Source organism: Rhinopithecus roxellana, chromosome 20 (genome assembly GCF_007565055.1).
Source record: "Rhinopithecus roxellana isolate Shanxi Qingling chromosome 20, ASM756505v1, whole genome shotgun sequence".
Classification (NCBI taxonomy): Eukaryota; Metazoa; Chordata; class Mammalia; order Primates; family Cercopithecidae; genus Rhinopithecus; species Rhinopithecus roxellana.
In genome coordinates, this window is record NC_044568.1 from 403,940 (window position 1) to 423,938 (window position 19,999).

Below are 19,999 nucleotides of genomic sequence, written 5' to 3' on the forward strand. Positions count from 1 at the left end.
ATGGGGGAGGGGGAGCAGGGATTGTGTCACTTGCTATACGTTGGCTGATGCCCACCTAGAGAATCTGCTATCTGGTACTTCTAGGCTGGGTGTGGTGGATCATGCCTGTAATGCCAACACTTGGGAGGCTGAGGCGGGCAGATACCTGAGGTCAGGAGTTCGAGACCAGCTTGACCAACATGGAGAAATCCCATGTCTTCTAAAAATACAAAATTAGGCGGGCGTGGTGGCCCGTGCCTGTAATTCTAGCTACTCAGGAGGCTGAGGCAGGAGAATTGCTTGAACCCGGGAGGTGGAGGTTGCAGTGAGCTAAGATCGCGCCATTGCACTCCAGCCTGGGCAGCAAGAGTGAAACTCCATCTCAAAAATAAAAAATAAAAAAAAAAGCTCAGAGCAGCCGCCGCCCCCGCGGAGCCAGCACGAACGAGCCCAGCACCGGCCGGATGGAGCGTCCGCAACCCGACAGCATGCCCCAGGATTTGTCAGAGGCCCTGAAGGAGGCCACCAAGGAGGTGCACACTCAGGCAGAGAATGCTGAGTTCATGAGGAACTTTCAGAAGGGCCAGGTGACCCGAGAGGGCTTCAAGCTGGTGATGGCCTCCCTGCACCACATCTATGTGGCCCTGGAGGAGGAGATTGAGCGCAACAAGGAGAGCCCAGTCTTCACCCCTGTCTACTTCCCAGAAGAGCTGCACCGCAAGGCCGCCCTGGAGCAGGACCTGGCCTTCTGGTACGGGCCCCGCTGGCAGGAAGTCATCCCGTACACACCAGCAATGCAGCGCTATGTGAAGCGGCTCCACGAGGTGGGGCGCACAGAGCCTGAGCTGCTGGTGGCCCATGCCTACACCCGCTACCTGGGTGACCTGTCTGGGGGCCAGATGCTCAAGAAGATTGCTCAGAAAGCCCTGGACCTGCCCAGCTCTGGCGAGGGCCTGGCCTTCTTCACCTTCCCCAACATTGTCAGTGCCACCAAGTTCAAGCAGCTCTACCGCTCCCGCATGAACTCCCTGGAGATGACTCCCGTGGTCAGGCAGAGGGTGATAGAAGAGGCCAAGACCGCGTTCCTGCTCAACATCCAGCTCTTTGAGGAGTTGCAGGAGCTGCTGACACATGACACCAAGGACCAGAGCCCCTCACAGGCACCAGGGCTTCGCCAGCGGGCCAGCAACAAAGGGCAAGACTCTGCCCCCGTGGAGACTCCCAGAGGGAAGCCCCCACTCAACGCCCGCTCCCAGGCTCCGCTTCTCCGATGGGTCCTTACGCTCAGCTTTCTGGTGGCGACAGTTGCCGTAGGGCTTTATGCCATGTGAATGCAGGCATGCTGGCTCCCAGGGCCATGAACTTTGTCCAGTGGAAGGCCTTCTTTCTAGAGAGGGAAATCTCTTAGCTGGCTTCCTTATCGTGGGCACTGGAGGCTTTCAGGGCCTCCATCCCTCTCACTGTGTCCCTCTCTCTTGAAAGGAGGAAGGAGCCTATGACATCTTCCCCAATGAAAAGCACATCCAGCCAACGGCCTAAACTTCAGAGTGGGCCAAAGGATCCAGCCCTGCCCTTCAGCATCCTCAGTTCCTGCAGCAGAGCCTAGAAGACACCCTAGATGTGGCAGCTATCTCAAACCTCCAGAAGTCCTGAGTTTGAAGTATCCTTGTTGACACGGCCATGACCACTTTCCCCGTGGGCCATGGCAATTTTTACATAAAACTGAAAAGATGTTGTGTCTTGTGTTTTTGTCTTATTTTTGTTGGAGCCACTCTGTTCCTGGCTCAGCCTCAAATGCAGTATTTTTGTTGTGTTCTGTTGTTTTTATAGCAGGGTTGGGGTGGTTTTTGAGCCATGCGTGGGTGGGGAGGGAGGTGTTTTAACGGCACTGTGGCCTTGGTCTAACTTTTGTGTGAAATAATAAACATTGTCTGATAGTAACTTGAAAAAAATAAATAAATAAATAAATAAATAAATAAATAAATAAATAAATAAAAAAGACCACCTAGCAGGATGTTTTGACCTCTTGCTATGTGCCAGGGCCTCCAGCCCTGGAGGGAAGAGTGGACATCACCTTTGGGTGCTCTTCCACCACGTACTTGCTCTAAACACTCTGCATTCAGGTCCTGTGACATCAGCTCCTTTCTTATGTCTTAGTGTGAAGAATGTTACGTGCATTATGTAGTCAACACTGCACCACATCCCTCCTGTGACCCCTGCTTTGGCCACTAGAGGAAATCTTAGGTTCAGAGAAGTTAGATGGCTTAGCCAACGCCACATGCCTGTTACCAAGTGAAGCTACAATTCAGAACCCAGCTTTGCCTGATGCTCAAGTCTGTGCTCTTAGATACTTACCTCGTACTTGAGAAGTTAGGAAAGAACCCAGCTGCTTTATTTTGCTTTCAGATTTTTTCTTTCCTCAGTTTTGCTGTGTGTCTTAAGGGCACTAACTTGGGTGCGTGACTTGCTTTTTAAAATTTTGAACCTTGGCATTTGTTTATTGGCTTTATTAATTAGCTTTGCGTATTAATAAAGTTAATTTGTCAGTTAAATTTGTTTAATTGGTTTTATTTATTAGCTGGCTACCCCTTAAAACATTAAAACAGTAACACATGCACTTGATAAAGAATTTCAGGTGATAGGTAAGTCTTTCACTCAGTTCTCCTAGCTTCTCAACCCCAGCACCAAATCATTCCTGAGGAAGTAGAATTCACATTACGCTCAAGTACTGAAGTGTGCATCCCAGGGGCGGAGGACCAATCATTCCCACTTAAGCCACTTCCTAGAGTGGGGTGAGTGGACTCCTCCATGGGAACTTAGCAGGAGGGAGCCGGCACTGGGGAAGCACCTCAGCAGCACTCAGACTCCAAACCTGACATTTTTCTTGAGCTCTTGCTCATTATCCGTTGCCTGCTCGGGTATCCCACAGACACCTCACATTCAATGCATCAAATCCAATCCTCGGGTCCCTGCTTTAGACCACAACTCACCCAGTACTGGTAGGTTGGGAGATAGCTTAGACACAACTGATCAGATTCTGCCATTTATTTGTTTTATTTTATTTATTTTGAGATGGAGTCTCTGTCGCCCAGGCTGGAGTGCAGTGGCGTGATCTCGGCTCACTGCAACCTCTGCCTCCCGGGTTCAAGCGATTCTCCTGCCTCTGCCTCCCAAGTAGTTGGTATTACAGGCACCTGCCACCATGCCTGGCTAATTTTTGTATTTTTAGTAGAGAAGAGGTTTCGCCATGTTGGCCAGGCTGGTCTCGGACTCCTGACTTCAGGTGATCCACCCACCTCAGCCTCCCAAAGTGCTGGGATTTCAGGTGTGAGCCACTGCACCCCATCTATTTGTTTTTCAATTCTTTTTTAGAGAGAGGGTCTCCCTCTGTTGCCCAGGCTGGAGTGCCATGGTGCAATCATAGCTCACCGTGGCCTCTAATTCCTTGACTCAAGTGATCCGCCCACCCAGCCTCCCAGGTTCTGCCATTTTATTCCCAAAATCTCTTGCCAATCCATCTCTCTTTATCCCAATCTCCAAATCTGGGACTAACTGGTACTACAGGCATGTGACACCACACTCAGCTAATTTTTAATTTTTTTGAAGAGACAGGGTCTCACGATATTGCCCAGGCTGGTCTCAAACTCCTGGCCTCAAAGTGCTGGGATTAACAGAACAGGCAGGAGCCACCATGCCAGGCCTCTCATGACAGTTTTTAAAGTCCAGGCCTTATAAACTGTCCCACCTTCCAGATTTGTTTCCTCATAGTCAGATTCAAGTTACATGATTTTCACAGGAGTGCCTCAGAGGTGACGTGACCTCGATGCCTCACATCAGGAGCAGCATAGGAGGTTGGCTTGTTGCATCATTGGTGATGCTGAGTGTGATAACCTCCACCTAGGTTGTACCTATCTCCCTTACAAGGTGGTGAGTTCCTGGAGATGGGAGACAAACTATATGGTGTGAAACTGTACTCAGGCTCCAGGAGTGCTTAACACACAGTGGGTACTTCCTTGTGTGGAGTGAGTGAGTGAACTTGCTGTGTGGAGGACACAGTGAGAAGACGGAAGCAGCTCCACTGGAGATAGGGTGGGGATGGCTGGAGACAGGGCTGGGACCAGGTCACAACAGGCTTCACAAGCCACCCTTTCCTAGTGGGAACGGTGTACAACAGGCACAGATCCTCAGAGGTGTTTTCAGCAGCTATTAAATACCATATTCCATTTACCCTGTTCTTGAATTCACACACACTTTGGAATGCTACATTTGGCCAGTTTGCTGCCTATCTATAGTGGCACAGAAGTCTCTCAGCAGAACATTCTGATAAGCTCTTAGAGCAGAAAGAACAGAAAGGCCTTTGCTATTGCTTGAACAACCAGACCCTAAATGGCCTTGGGGATGAATGATCTGTGTGTGTGAGATCCAGTAAATGTCTTCCCTCATTCTGGCTTCTTTGGGGCTTACACCAGCTACTGGATGACGTGAATGGGCTGTTTCACTGCAGGCGTCTGCTGAAGATAGTAGCAAAGCAGGCACTCAAGTGGCAGTACAGTCAGACTTTGTGATCTTAGGCAGACACAATCACAGACGCTTTTTTTGGCAAAATGTACAGCTGCCATGGGATTTAAAATAGCCAGAACAACTTGGAGACTATCACCAAAATATCCCCAGTGTTAAACTACCAGACGTTCCAATCAAAGGAATAACACACAGCCTGTTACTCCCGATTTGATCACCAGTGCTTAGTAAGTGCTCAAGCTATTGTTAAATAAATGCAGTTGTAAAAAAACAATGAAGAAGCACCGTATCCTCCAATTTGGCAGTTTTCCAAGATATGTTGCTGAGTATTGAAAAAAATAAAAAAGGTCTAGTGTAACAATGTATGATTTTCATGACTGAAAAGGATATGCTTTCTATTGCTAAAAAGGGGCCAGGCTCAGTGCCTCACGCCTGTAATCCCAGTACTTTGGGAAGTGGAGGCGGAGGATCTTTTGAGCCCAGAAGTTCAAGACCAGCCTGGGTAACACAGCGAGACCCCATCTCTATAAATAACTTAAAAAATTAGTAGTGGTGTGCCTACTTGGGAGGCTGAGGGAGGAGGATGGCCTGAGCCTGGGATGTTGAGGCTGTGGTGAGCCACTATCGTGTCACTGCACTCAGACTGAGTGACAGAGTGAATGTCTCAAAGAAACGAAAATGAGGTTTGCATTCGACCCAGCAATCCCATTACTAGATACACATAAAGGAATAGAAACCATTCTACCATAAAGACACATGCATGCCTGTGTTCACTCACTACACCACCATTCACAGTATCGAAGACATGACATCAACCTAAATGCCCATCAACTGCAGACTGGATAAAGAAAACGTGTAGGCTGGGTGCGGTGACTCTCGCCTATAATCCTAGCACTCTGGGAGGCCGAGGCAGGCAGATCACTTGAGGTCAGGAGTTCGAAACCAATCTGGCCAACATGGTGAAACCCCATCTCTAATAAAAATACAAAATAAGTATCTGGGCATAGTGGCGGACGCCTGTAATCCCAGCTACTCAGGAGGTTGAGGTAGGAGAATCACTTGAACTGGGGAAGCGGAGATTGCAGTTAGCCAAGATTGTGCCATTGCACGCCAGCCTGGGTGACGGAGCGAGACTGTCTGAAAAAAAAAAAGAAAATGTGTATACACATACATACAGACACACACACGCCATGGAATACTATGCAGCCATAAATAATGAGATCATGTCCTTTACAGCAACATGGATGCAGCTGGAACCAGTATCCTAAGTGAACTAACACAGGATCAGAAAACCAAATACCACATTCTCACTTGTAAGTCAGAGCTAAACATTGAGTAAACATGGACAGAAGGGAACAACAGGCACCGGGGCCTACTGGAGGGTGGAGGGTGAGGATCCAAAAAAGACCCATCGGGGGTTGGGCACAGTGGCTCACACCTGTAATCCCAGCACTTTGGGAGGCTGAGGTGGGTGGATCACCTGAGGTCAGGAGTTCATGACCAGCCTGGCCAACATGGTGAAACCCCGTCTCAACTAAAAATACAAAAAATTAGCCAGGTGTGGTGGCAGGTGCATGGTAGCGGGTGTAATCTCAGCTACTTGGGAGGTTGAGGCGGGAGAATCACTTGATTCTACTGGGAGGCGGAGGTTGCAGTGAGCCAAGATCGGGCCACTGCACTCCAGCCTAGGTGACAAGAGTGAAACTCCGTCTCAAATAAAAAAACCCATGGGGTGTTATGCTTATTACCTGGGTGAAATAATCTGTACACCAAACCCCATGACACATAATTTACCTATATAACAAACGTGCACATATACCCTTGAACCTAAATAAAAGTTAAAAAAAAGGAATATGCCTGCCTAACACGCCTGAAATAACTCTAGAGCAACCCAGAAGGAACCAGCGTATTGGTACCTGCAGGAAGGGAAGCAGATGAGTGTGGACCCAATCCCAGAGCTGACTCCCATCCTTCGACCACCTCATCTCTCAGCCATGAGATTCTCGGCTGGCTCAGGGCCCCTCACCTTAGTTCTTCTGCCTCGAAGACACTACTTACTGTAGGCCTTTGGTTCCACTTCCCTCCCGTACTAGAAATGTCATGTAAAAAGAGAGCAATTATTTTGATGTAACTCTCAAACTAAACCTTATCAAGAGCTAGGCAATGTGTACATGTTAACTACATCAACCCCAAGGAACCAACACAGTGCTAAGAGTAAAAGGGGCAGAACTGATAATGATGTGTGGCAATGTCAAACTGACCTTCCAGGAGGAAAGAGAGCCTCCCATTCTCCAAAACTGTTAAACTGTATTAATTTGGAAAGGGATCTTTAGGACAGGGATGAACAACTAGTCCCACCTGCTGATATCAGCTGATAATAAGCTAATGGAAACCAAAACAAAATTTTTTTTGAAGCAGAAAGTCCATTTCCATGAATATATTCACTCCTGATATGAAGGTGGGGAGAGAGTCTTACTTCAAGTACATGGTTGGAGAAGCCATTGTTTTTGACATGCATGATACCAATGACAAATCAGACCTTTAAAAATATTAAGCAATGTCAATATGAAAATATAAAAAAGCACTTTATAGACATTGAAAAACTGAAGACTAGAGAAAATGTTGGTTTTATAGATTTATTTTCAAAGAGTAAAACACTTACACAATTTAAATACAAGTCCATCAGAATCACTCTGTCAGAGTCAGCAATGATGCGAAAATGTGTCCTCACTGCCAGACATTCGCCACTATCATCTGAGTCCTCTCTCCCTAAAGCCAAAGGGTCTGGAAAAGATAAAATAAGTTCAATGTTATTTTTGATGTGTTCTTATTAATGGTAAGTGACATCTTTCAGGTGCTAAAAATGCAGCATCTGGCTGAGTGCAGTGGCTCATGCTCGTAATCCCAGCCCTTGGGGAGACCAAGGTGGGCGGATCACCTGAGGTCAGGAGTTCGAGACCAGCCTGGCCAACATGGTAAAACCCCATCTCTACGAAAAATATAAAAATTAGCTGGGCGTGGAGGTACACGCCTGTAATCCCAGTTACCCAGGAGGCTGAGGCAGGAGAATCGCTTGAACCCAGGAGGCAGAGGTTACAGTAAGCCGAGATCATGCCACTACACTCCAGCCTGGGCAACAGAGCAAGATTCCATCTAAAAAAAAAAAAAAAAAACAAACAAAAAGACAGGGTCACTAAAAGCTAAAGACACTAATATAATGTTTTAATGCAAAAAGTCTTATTTGATTATTCTAGGGCCCAAGTAACAAGAGCTACTATTTACTAAGAGGCTTCTTTACATCATTGTATCAAGTGATATATACACTCTCTGCAATTTTGCTTTCACAAAAGCCCCAGGTAGGTCCTATCATTACCCCCATATTACATACGAGGAAACTGAGGCTTACAGAGCTAAGCAGTCTGCCTGAGACCACCAGGCTTACAGAGTGTGGCAGAGCTGAAAATAAACTTGGGTGTGTCTGACTCCAAAGTCCATCCTCTTACCCATGAGGCCTCTCTTGCCTAATTAAGAGCCAGGTCGGGCCGGGCGCAGTGGTTCATGGCTGTAATCCCAACACTTTGGGAGGCTGAGGCGGGCAGATCATGAGGTCAGGAGATCAAGACCATCCTGGCTAACACGGTGAAACCCTGTCTCTACTAAAAATACAAAAAATTAGCTGGGCGTGGTGGCGGGTGCCTGTAGTCACAGCTACTTGGGAGGCTGAGGCAGGAGAATGGCATGAAACCAGGAGGCGGAGCTTGCAGTGAGCCAAGAGCACACCACTGCACTCCAGCCTGGGTGACAGAGCGAGACTCCGTCTCCAAAAACAAAAAGAGCCAGGTCACCTCAGTGTCTTACCCAGCAGGCTGGGCTTGCCTTGGGTGAGTAATTGAGGGAGATAGAGGTCTGTTTCCAGGTTATCCTGCTCAGTACTTTGTACAAAACTCTGCTTTTGTGAGGAGAGCTGATAGTCAAGGGAGTTCTATGCAGGAATGACAGCTCTCAACCTCTCAAAGATCACCACCATGGCTGGGCCCCTTTGAGTGGCAGACAACAGGAAAGGGCTTGCATTTTATAAGCAGTGAAAAATCTTGGTCAAGCATTTCCATTTTCTATTTCTTCTTGAGTTTCCTTTATTGAAGAACCACAGACAATTAAATCTACGGGTGAACATCATTTTAGAAGTCTAATTATTTACCTGATACTTTATTCATATACATCCTTCTTATCTGCAATGTAATCTACAATTTCTTGTGGACACATTAACTTTTCAGCATCTGTATCAGGAATTTCAAACCCTAAAAGAAAAATACACAACGTGAGAGAGTTTAAAAAAAAAAATCCTTTAGAACTGAACACACCTGACCCTTCTACAACAGCTACAAGTATATCAAAACTTTCAGCAACCTTGAATGCCATTTAGGTTGTGGGCCAGTTAGCTTCTAGACAGTATGCATGCAGGTTGGGTACAATGCTTTGGAGGTATGTTTGTTTGTTGAGATAGAATTCATATAATAGCAAATTCCTCCTTGTACACATACATACATATATATATATATATATATAAAATTTGGTAGTTTTTAGTATATTCACAACATTGTGCAACCATCACCATTGTAAAAGAGACCCAGTGCCCATCAGCAGTCACTCCCCATCCTCCCTAGTTCTGGCAACCACTCATCTACTTTCTTTTTTTTTTTTTTTTGAGGCAGAGTCTCACTCTGTCGCCGGGGCTGGAGTGCAGTGGCCGGATCTCAGCTCACTGCAAGCTCCGCCTCCCGGGTTTACGCCATTCTCCTGCCTCAGCCTCCCGAGTAGCTGGGACCACAGGCGCCCGCCACTTCGCCCGGCTAGTTTTTGTATTTTTAGTAGAGACGGGGTTTCACCGTGTTAGCCAGGATGGTCTCGATCTCCTGACCTCGTGATCCACCCGTCTCGGCCTCCCAAAGTGCTGGGATTACAGGCTTGAGCCACCGCGCCCGGCCCACTCATCTACTTTCTATCTTGATTTGCCTCTTCTTGACATTTCATGTAAATGGTATATAACCTGTCATCTTCTGTGTCTGGCTTCTTTCACTCAGCACGTTCTCGAGGGTCATCGTGCTGTAACACACGTCACCCATGCTTTTTTTTTTCATGATGGTTGGGTTTTTATAAATGGCTGGGTTTTGATAGTTAGCTTACTTTGGGCCAAACGCTGTGCTGAGCATTTTACACATAATCTCTAATTCTCACAGCAATCCCAATCCTGGGGTTCCTACTATTATCACCCACTTTACAGCTGCGGAAACAGGCTTTGAGAGATAGTTACTTGTCCAGGCTCATACCTAAGCTCAATTCCAGACCTGGTACTGTGAAGCACTAGGCAAAGGATTCCATCCTAGTCAGCATCATCTGTGAGGAATTTTAACTAGGCCCTGCTCTGCAGAATAGCACAGAAGTCCTTTGATTTCCTATTCAACCAACTCACGCAGAAACAGCCATGGAGCCTTAGAAAGATCTCACTTGCACAACACACCGTCCCAAACTTGGAGTGTGCACGTGAGCCAGGATAGGAGAACAAGGCCGGAGGCTCTGGGTGCGTCTCTTGTCCTGGCACACACTACTTCCACCTGGTTCATGTCACCCGAGCTCAGGAGGGCTGACGTGCCATCGGCATGTGTTCCAGGCAGGCTTTTGCCCTTTGTCTTAGAACTCTGTCTGAAGAGTCAGTCCCCTGGAACCATCTCTGGTCATTCGGCTCTTGGCACAACACTGGGCACTCTGCTGGGCTTGTGCAAGGTGCTTTCTGAATAAATGTACCATCCCTAAAGCTTACTTCACCTGATGGTAAGTGGGCAGGCAGGTGTGTGTGTAGGGCAGTGGATACTACTGTTTCTACTAATATTTAATTCTAACTCCAATTCAGACTCCCACCATTTCTTTCAGTTTAATCCACCTTAATCAAAAATCACAGTATACAGATACAAGACTGAGCCTTACCAAATTCGTCTTCCATGGCCATGATAATCTCCACTTGGTCCAAACTGTCTAAGCCCAGGTCTTTCATAAAATGAGAATCTACTGAAAGCTGCAAGAAAGGAGCACCAAACACAAAATTTAGTCCATGAAAGCATTTGCTTCCCAAGATAACAGGGTGGTACAATGCCACTTAATCACTATATCGAATTTTTTTTATTATACTTTAAGTTTTAGGGTACATGTGCACAACGTGCAGGTTTGATACACAGGTATACATGTGCCATGGTGGCTTGCTGCACCCATCAACTCATCATTTACATTATGTATTTCTCCTAATGCTATCCCTCCCCCAGCTCCCCACCCACTGACAGGCCCCAGTACGTGATGCTCCCCACCCTGTGTCCAACCGATCTCACTGTTCAGTTCCCACCTATGAGTGAGAACATGAAGTGTTTGGTTTTCTGTCCTTGTGACTATATCGAATTCTTTTTAACATACAGAGGCCATGGCTGACATTTTATATGTAACCTGTGCTGGTATGTACATGGTTTGCTTTATCTTATTCTACTTTATTTTAAAGTGAACAATATATACATAGCTAATGAAGAATTTCACTCTGTATGTTTTTTTGTTTGTTTTTTGAGAGTCTTGCTCTGTCACCCAGGCTGGAGTGCAATGCAATGGCACGATCTTGGCTCACTGCAAACTCGGCCTCCCGGGTTCAAGCGATTCTCATGCCTCAGCCTCCCGAGTAGCTGGGATTGCAGGCACCCACCACCATGATGCCCAGCTAATTTTTTTGTATTTTTAGTAGAGACAGGGTTTTTGCCATGTTGGCCAGGCTGGTCTTGAACTCCTGATCTAGGGAGATCCACCCACCTCAGCCTCCCAAAGTGCTGCGATTACAGGCGTGAGCTCCCGCACCCGGCGCAATCTATATGTTTTACTGAGATCTCTGATCATTGCTCTGAATGACATCTGAAGAAGTTTGGGTATTTTTGCTGCCTTACTGACAACTAAGGCCTAGACTCCACACCTTAAGTGGCATTATGATTATAAACTGTAGGCAGCTTCATGTTACAAAGTGTTTACTATCACCCTATCACTCTAATTTAGACCTCAGGATCACCAGGAATGATTCTTCAAAAACGCATATCAAAAACAAACTGCCTTACCTACACAACAGATTCCATTTATTTTCGTTGTTACACAGAGTCTCACCCTGCCACCCAGGCTGCAGTGTGCAGTGGCGTGACCTCGGCTCACTGTACCCTCTGCCTCCCAGGTTCAAGCAGTTCTCTGCCTCATCCTCCCAAGTAGCTGGGATTACAGGTGTCTGCCACCGTGCCTGGCTAATTTTTGTATTTTTAGTAGAGATGGGGTTTCACCATCTTGGCCAGGCTGGTCTTGAATTCCTGACCTCATGATCCACTCGCCTCAGCCTCCCAAAGTGCTGGGATTACAGGCGTGAGCCACCACGACCAGCCCCACTTGTGTTTTTATTATTTATTGTTATTATTTTTGAGATGGAGTTTCACTCTTGTTGCCTAGGCTGGACTGCAACGGTGCTATCTCAGCTCATTGCAACCTTCACCTCCTGGGTTCAAGTGATTCTCCTGCCTCAGCCTCCCGAGTAGCTGGGATTACAGGTATACACCACCATGCCTGGCTAATTTTGTATTTTTAGTAGAGATGAGGTTTTTCCATGTTGGTCAGGCTGGTCTCGAACTCCCAACCTCAGGTGATCTGCCCGCCTCAGCCTCCCAAAGTGCTGGGATTACAGGCATGAGCCACCGTGCCCGGCCACTTGTGTTTTTTAAAAAGGGTGAGATACACATATAATATACACATAATATACACACATATGCGTATACTGCTTTAACATATGCATTGAATACCTTTGGAAACACACATGAAACTGGTAGTGCTGGTTGTCTCCCAGAATGGGCCTGGGTGGCTGGGAGCCAAGGAGATTTTTATTGAGTATCTTGCCCTTTGCATTTTGTACCATGTAATTTAAATACTCTGTATTTAAAGAAAAAAATTCAAACCACCATCAGTTACCTTCTCTGGGTCAATCTTGTCATAGAGTTTCAATACGTAAAGAACACGGTCCCGGATGCCCTCTAACGTCAAAGGGGGCATGTCGCTATACTGGCGGCACAACGGTGTAACTCTACCAGGAACCTAGAGCGAGGGCAGGAAGAAAACACTGTCATTGAACGGAAAATGCCTCTAAATCAATGCACAAGCCTATAGGTAACTTGCACAGAACTTTTGGGGCTGTAGAGAACACACAGCATCTCATTCTCATTGTGGCCATTAGGACACACCACGTTGCAGGACTGGGTAATCGCAGAAGCCCCAGCAGTTCGGCAGCACCTCAGGCCTCCTTCCTGGGAGCCAGGACCAGCCCCTCTGCCTCCTGGGTTCAACCCTCAGGCTCTGGACATTCATCCCGCTCTGCGACACTAACTGCCAGTAAAATTGTCTGGCGTCTGCAGAATGCCTATGTCTTCTCATGGCATCTTTTCAGCATCCTGAGGCCTCTCTAGGGAGCTGCCACCTTTAATAGGCAGACCCAAGTCAAAATAACCCACAAGGAAAGAGCTGTCATGGTAAACCCAAAGGCAATTCAAACTGAGGACCATACACCAGAAAGGTCTAGTTTGGTTCCAGCAGGTATCTCCCTGACCTCAGCCAGGACAAAGGAAGCTGGCCACCCACCCAAAGAGAGGATGAGGGAGCTTACAGTCATTATATTCCAATCTGTTTCCCTTCCAGCAAGGCTTGCCTCATGGCCACCAGCCAAACCATGAGCCCTTCTGGCCTCGGCCATGTTAGAGCAATATCTCACGTATCTCTGGTATTAGTTGGCTCGATGTTTAGGTATTTTAGGGTATTGACCAGATTTCATTCAACAAATGTGGAATGAGCTGCAATTACAGGTCAGGTGGTTTAATGCTGTGGAAGGTACAACACAGAACCAGAGAAAACAAAACAGGGTATTTGGCAGTTTTGCTCACTACAGAAATCCCTAATCTGGCTGGTCATGGTGGCTCACGCCTATAATCACAGCACTTTGGGAGGCCAAGGTGGGCAGATCACCTGAGGTCAGGAGTTCGAGACCAAGCTGGCCAACATGGTGAAACCCTATCTCACTACTAAAAATACAAAATTTAGCCAGGCATGGTGGTGGGCGCCTGTAATCCCAGTTACTCAAGAGACTGAGGCAGGAGAATCACTTGAACGTGGGAGGCAGAGGTTGCAGTGAGCCGAGACCATGCCATTACATTCCAGCCTGGGCGACAGAGCAAGACTCCGTCTCAAAAAAAAAAAAAAAAAAAAAAAAAAAGGAATCCCTAATCTAAGTTGGTTTGTTTACCTCCTGAAGTTGATTTTAAGTCCGAGGCTTGGAGTTCTTAAGGCATTTCCCTATAGAAAGTGGGGCTGCTTGTTAGGGCTCAGGTGCCTGAAACTCACAAAGGTCCATGAAAAATCATAATAAATACTGCCCAGGGAACCAAACCAGTATAACCTCTGTATAAGAAACATTCATCTTGCATAAAGAACAGGTATTGGGCCAGGTGTGGTGTCTCACACCTGTAATCCCAGTACTTTGCGAGGCCGAGGTGGGCCAATCACTTGAGGCCAGGAGTTCAAGACCAGCCTGGCCAAAATGGTGAAGTCTCCTCTCTACTAAAAATACAAAAATTAGCCGGGCATGGTGGTGTGTGCCTGTAATCCCAGCTATTCAGGTGGCTGAGGCATGAAAATTGCTTGAACCCAGGAGAAAGGTTGCAGTGAGCCGAGATCGTGCCACTGCCCTCCACCTTGGGCCACAGAGCTGATACTCTCTCTCTCAAAAAAAAAAAAAAAAGAAAGAAAATAAAAGAAAAAGAAGTCAGTTATTAAAATCAGGTTTACGCCGGGCACAGTGGCTCACACTTGTAATCCCAACACTTTGGGAAGCTGAGGCAGGCAGATCATGAGGTCAGGAGTTCGAGACCAGCCTGACCAACGTGGTGAAACCCCATCTCTACTAAAAATATAAAAATTAGCTGAGCGTGGTAGCATGTGCCTGTAATCCCATCTACTCAGGAGGCTGAAGCAGGAGAATCACTTGAACCTGGGACACAGTGAGCCAAGATCACTCCAGCAGGGGCGACAGAGTGAGATTCCTTCTCAAAAAAAAAAAAAAAAAAAAATCAAGTTTAATCAGCAAGCTAAAGACATGAGTTGGAGAGTTTCTGAGTACTTTCAAGAGTTTTAGAGCACTTTTCTTTGTCTAAATGTCTGGTCTCCTTTCCTATTATACATGGTATCCTTTCCTATTATGCGTTAAGGAGACCTTTGATACAGGCACATCACTGGTCTACTTAACAATGACTCAAATAGGTTTCCAAGTCATAAATAAAATGGAGAAGAAAGGAATAAAGAGAAAGGGGAAGAAATGAGGTAATATGGCAATGGCAGAAAAGAAGTTTCAGGTGGAAGGATCCAACAGAGGCTATGTGCTTATCAAGAAATGGTATGAGGCCAGGTGTGGTGGCTCACGCCTGTAATCCCAGCACTTTGGGAGGGCAAGGTGCGCGGATCACTTGCAGTCAGGAGTTTAAGACCAGCCTGCCCAACATAGTGAAACCCCGTCTCTACTAAAAATACAAAAATTAGCCGGGTATGATGACGTGTGCCTACAATCCCAGCTACTCAGGAGGCTGAAGTGGGAGGATCACTTGAACCTAGGAGGCAGAGGTTGCAGTGAACTGAGATCTTGGCTCTACACTCCAGCCTGGGCGATAGGGTGAGACTCCTTCTCCAAAAAAAAAAAAAAAAAAAAGAAAAAAAATGGTACGAGGTCAGGTGTGGTGGCCCACGCCTGTAATCCCAACACTTTGGGAGGCCAAAGTGGAAGGATCGCTTGAGCCCAGGAGTTCCAGACCAACCTGGGCAACAAAGCAAGACCTTGGACCCAGGGAGACTGGTGAGGGTATACTCTATGTTCATACACAGCTACCTATGAGGTCAACTAGGTTGTCAGCATTGTCCTCAGCAGCTCCGGCAAGTACCTACAGGGGCCAGGTGGGGTACTGTGTGATTAAATTAAATGAGTCTCTGACTGGAGGCCACATGCCATCTAGAGTAGGTGCTGCATCAGGGTCAGCATGAGGCAGTAAGTTAGTGGGCAAGAGCTCAGACTCTGAAACTAGACTGCCTATGCCTGCACCATGGTGCTGGCTCTCACTAGTTGTTTGGCCTTGGGTGGGTTACTTAACCTTGTACACCTCAGTTTCCTCATCTGTAAAATGGGGATAAACAACAGTACCATACTCACAGGACTGTTGTGAAGAGATGAAGTAAAGGGCTTGGACATTGGCTGGCACTTACACAGTAAGTGCTATTTTGGGTTATTTAGTAGGATCCTGAGACCAATGACCAGCAGCAGCTAGTTTGATGCCTTGGCTGTAGCGCAGCCCCAAAATACTTGATCCTACTCCCCTCTCATGCTTCTGCCTCTGGTCTCTATTGATTTCTTTTTCTTTTTTTTTTTCAGACGGAGTCTCACTGTGTTGCCCAGGCTGGAGTGCAGTTTTGTGACCTCGGCTCACTACAACCTCTGCCTTCTGGGTTCAAGTGATTCTTATGCCTCTGCCTCCCAAGTAGCTGGGATTACAGGCATGCTCCACCATGACTGGCTAATTTCTGTATTTTTAGTGGAGATGAGGTTTCACCATGTTGGCCAGGCTGGTCCTGAATTTCTGGTCTCAAGTGATCCACTCACCTCAGCCTCCCAAAGTGCTGGGATTACAGGCATAAACTACCATGGCTGGCCTCCATTGATTTCTTATCAAGTCAGGCTATGATATTGCCCTAAGCACTTTACACACATCATCTTCCTTCAGCTCTCCAGTAATCTGGTGAGATCGACGATACTATCACCCTCCTTTTTACAGACGAGAAACTGAGGCAGGGGAGGTTAGGTACCCCTCACCCCCATGTGCTTCCAGCATGGCCTCTTGGAAGGTCTTGTTGCTCCTTCTAGCTGGATCTCTGTTGACTGGGAAAAAATAAAAGGGATACAAAATGGACAAGCACCTCCCCAGCAGCCAACATGTGAGGTTTCTGGTGTTAACTGTTCTTCCTCAAGATCTACACTTAACAATTATATGGGAAATAAACCACCTCTCCCAGACATCAGAGAAGGTACTGTTTGCAGGTAGAGTGACGGCCCTCTGGACTAGTAATTCAAATGGATGAGGTTCCATCAGAATCCAGGTACTCCACTGGGGCCCACTTTTGCCTGAGGCAAACTCAGAGGAGGCTAAGGAGAGGGCTTTAAAGGCTGTCTCTACAAACTGCCGACTGGTCCCCTCTACATAGGCAGCCCAGACCTCTCCAACTCAACAGTTTGGAAATGAACTCCTGACCTGTCTCCAAAACTCCTGCTTATAGACCTCTGTTCCTTCTCCGCCACCTGGGGCTTATTCCTTCAATAAGCCCTGCTTCATGTTCACTCCCTATGACCTTGGCAGAGAACATCCACAATTCCTCACTGCAGCATATAGCTCCCTTCATGATATGCTCACTCTCTTCCCACCAACAATGTTCCCTTCCAGACACCCTAAGAGTCAACCACAAGGGCTCTTCCTGGTCTCTGCACAGGCCTTCAAGATCATGTTTGCTGAGAGGTTGGTCAAGTACCTCTTTTTGCTTCTGCATTACACACACTTGTTCTCATAATGGCTTGCCTTTATCTATTTACATGACTGTCTCAGAAGCCTGGGAACTTAACCTGTGTGCTAAGAACTGTGCAATGGGCTAGAAATGCAAAGATGAACATGACACAACCTTCCCCCCAGAGAAGCTTACACTCTAATGGAAGAGACCAATCCACAGATCATTTTAGCTGAAATAAAAATATGGCAAGCACCACAACAGAAGTATCTGTAGGCTGATGCAATAACAAAGGTTGTCACTCAGTCCTTGAGTGGCCAGGAAGGAGGATGCCAGACTTGGCATCTCGGCTCACTGGCGATCTCGGCTCACTGCAACCTCCGCCTCCCGGGTTCAAGCGATTCTCCTGCCTCAGCCTCCTGAGTAGCTGGGACTACAGGCGCATGCCACCACGCCCGGCTAATTTTTTTTATTTTTAGTAGAGAAGGGGTTTCACCGCGTTAGCCAGAATGGTCTCCATCGCCTGACCTCGTGATCCGCCCGCCTCAGCATCCCAAAGTGCTGGGTTTACAGGCGTGAGCCACCGCGCCCAGCCTAATTTATGTATTTTTTTGTAGAGACGGGGTTCTACCATGTTGCCTAGGAAGGTCTCAAACTCCTGGGCTCAAGCGATCCGCCCACCTAAGCCTCCCAAAGTGCTAGGATTACAGGCATTAGCCACCGCGCCTGGCCAGACACACTTATTTTTCACACTAACATGCAGTCAAGGTTGAAACCCTACTATGACTTTGAAAAGGGGTTTCATAACTTGACCTTGGGAGTCTATCCTACCTTAAGAAGGTTATTTTTATTCTCAATTGCACTTCAGAGTCATCTGGAGAGCCTAGAACAACAACAACAGGCCGGGCACGGTGGTTCACGCCTGTAATCGCAGCACTTTGGGAGGCCAAGGTGGGTGGACTGCGAGGTCGGGTTCAAGACCAGCCTGGCCAATATGATGAAACCCCGTCTCTACTAAAAATACAAAAATTAGCCGGGCATGGTGGTGGGTGCCTGTAGTCCCAAATACTCGGGAGGCTGAGGGAGGAGAATGGCTTGAACCTGACAGGTGGAGGTTGCCGTGAACCAGAGGTTTGCAGTGAGCCGAGATCACGCCACTGCACTCCAGCCTGGGCGACAGAGCGAGACTCTGTCTCAAAAACAACAACAATAACAACACCACCACCATGGCAGGGCATCATCCCAGAGGAATAAATCAGCAGGAAGGGGGAGGGGGAAAGCTTTTCTGTTTTTTCAAGTTACCCACGTAATTTGAATATGGAGCTAGGTTTGAAAATCACTGCCTCCTGGCGTTTCAGCCTCACGCAGATTTCATCAGCTCAAGCTATATACTACAGGCACAGTCGTTCTTTGGTATTCGCGCAGGAGATTGGTTCCAGGACCCCTGACTATACCCAAATCTGTGCACACTCATGTCCCGCCGTCAGCCTTGCAGAATCCCCTTATAGGAAGAGCCTGCCCTCCTTATACGCAGGGCGGCACATCCCGTAAATGCTGGCCGCGTTTGATTGAAAAAAAAATCCACATATAAGCGGACCAAAGCAATTCAAATCCTTATTGTTCAAAGGTCACCTGCATTTGTTTCCTAGAATTACTTCCAGGAGTCCTGGACACAGGCAGAAGGTGCAGCAGGGAAAAGTAAGGACAGAACTGCAGAGAGAACCGCTCTGTAGAAGGCTGTAGGCCAGCCAGTGTGGCTGCCTCTTTGCATGCTGCTTTCACAATACGGTGACCACTATTTTGAGACGGTACGAGATGCTCTATCCTCATTAACTCATCTAATCCTCATTGCTACTCCGCAAGGTAGAGGCCAGTATCCCAATTTTGCAGGTGAGTGTGAGCGAGGCTAGGAGACTTGTCCAAAGTTTCGGTAAGCGGCAGTCCAGCGGTGCTGGACTCGAGTCAGTGCTCTTGCTAGTTATTACGAGGTCACCCGGCCTCCCGGCAGGGGTCAACTAAACACCTTTAGGCAGCGGGGCTGCGGAGCGAGCCGGCTGCCCCCCAGGTCACCCCTGCGGGCAGCTGGCGCGGCCGGGGTCCCGGCCCCCACCCCCACCGGGCCCAATTCCTGACCCCTGCCAAGCCCCAGAAAAGTCACCGCGAGTCACCTGCGCGAGCTTTAAGGCCGGCTGCAAAGGCCCGAGCCTCGTCTGGGTCCCCGCGGAGCACAGACCGGTGCTGAGAGGCCGGGCCACGGTCTGCATCCGGACCCGGGGCAGCGGCGCAAAGGCCGCGGGCAGGCAGCGGACATAGGCTGAAAGGACACGAGACGCCATAGCTACGCCGACCCAGGATGCACTGCGCCGCCGCCACCGGCCCACGGTTCCTCTCCGGCAGAGCGCAGGCGACGCACAGAGCAGCGCTGTCGGGCATCGCCGGCGGTGGCGGCCCCTGGCGGCTCCTGGAGGCACTGCGCCCTCGGAGCCCATCCAGGTTCGGGACTGACAGTTGCTTGGTGTCTGTGCAGACGTTGCCGTCTTTCCCTAAGCGACACGACACGAGAAACCTACTTTCATTTTTTATCTGAAAGTTCTGAAATACATCTATTTAAACGTTTGGTTCCGGTCGCAGTGGCTCACACCTTTAATCCTAGCACTTTGGGAGGTCAAGGTGGCAGGACTGCTTGAGCTCAGGAGTTCAAGACTGACCTGGCCAACATGGCAAGACTCCGTCTCTGTTACAAAAAAGATTAAAAGAAAAAAAGGATAAAGTTTTGATTCTACGATTCTTCCACAAGTATTAACATTTATTGAATAGGTTCTATATATATGAAAAATAATGTGAAAAAATAATTTCAATACATAAC

General features: G+C 47.7%; 2 protein-coding genes across 2 annotated transcripts; one reads left to right on the top strand and one right to left on the bottom strand.

Annotated features, from left to right (window-relative positions):
* Positions 1-386: 386 nt before the first annotated feature.
* On the top strand, positions 387-1,920 carry LOC115895303 (heme oxygenase 1). The gene has a single exon (XM_030925603.1). The coding sequence runs from the start codon at positions 444-446 to the stop codon at positions 1,308-1,310; it is 867 nt and encodes a 288-aa protein (XP_030781463.1). The 5' UTR covers positions 387-443; the 3' UTR covers positions 1,311-1,920.
* Positions 1,921-7,117: 5,197 nt separating this feature from the next.
* NDUFAB1 (NADH:ubiquinone oxidoreductase subunit AB1) lies at positions 7,118-19,529 on the bottom strand. Its single transcript, XM_010358218.2, has 5 exons — positions 19,302-19,529; positions 12,523-12,645; positions 10,480-10,567; positions 8,696-8,795; positions 7,118-7,281 (listed from the first exon to the last, which is right to left on the bottom strand). The coding sequence occupies exons 1-4, from the start codon at positions 19,467-19,469 to the stop codon at positions 8,704-8,706; spliced, it is 471 nt and encodes a 156-aa protein (XP_010356520.1). The 5' UTR covers positions 19,470-19,529; the 3' UTR covers positions 7,118-7,281; positions 8,696-8,703.
* Between the last annotated feature and the right edge of the window lie 470 nt (positions 19,530-19,999).

Coding starts and splice junctions, on each gene's coding strand:
- LOC115895303 (XM_030925603.1), top strand. CDS start 444: ATGGAGCGTCCGCAACCCGACAGCATGCCCCAGGATTTGTCAGAGGCC.
- NDUFAB1 (XM_010358218.2), bottom strand. CDS start 19,469: ATGGCGTCTCGTGTCCTTTCAGCCTATGTCCGCTGCCTGCCCGCGGCC. Junction 10,568..12,522: donor ACAAGATTGACCCAGAGAAG/GTAACTGATGGT, acceptor CCTTTCTTGCAG/CTTTCAGTAGATTCTCATTT. Junction 8,796..10,479: donor GGCCATGGAAGACGAATTTG/GTAAGGCTCAGT, acceptor TTTTTCTTTTAG/GGTTTGAAATTCCTGATACA.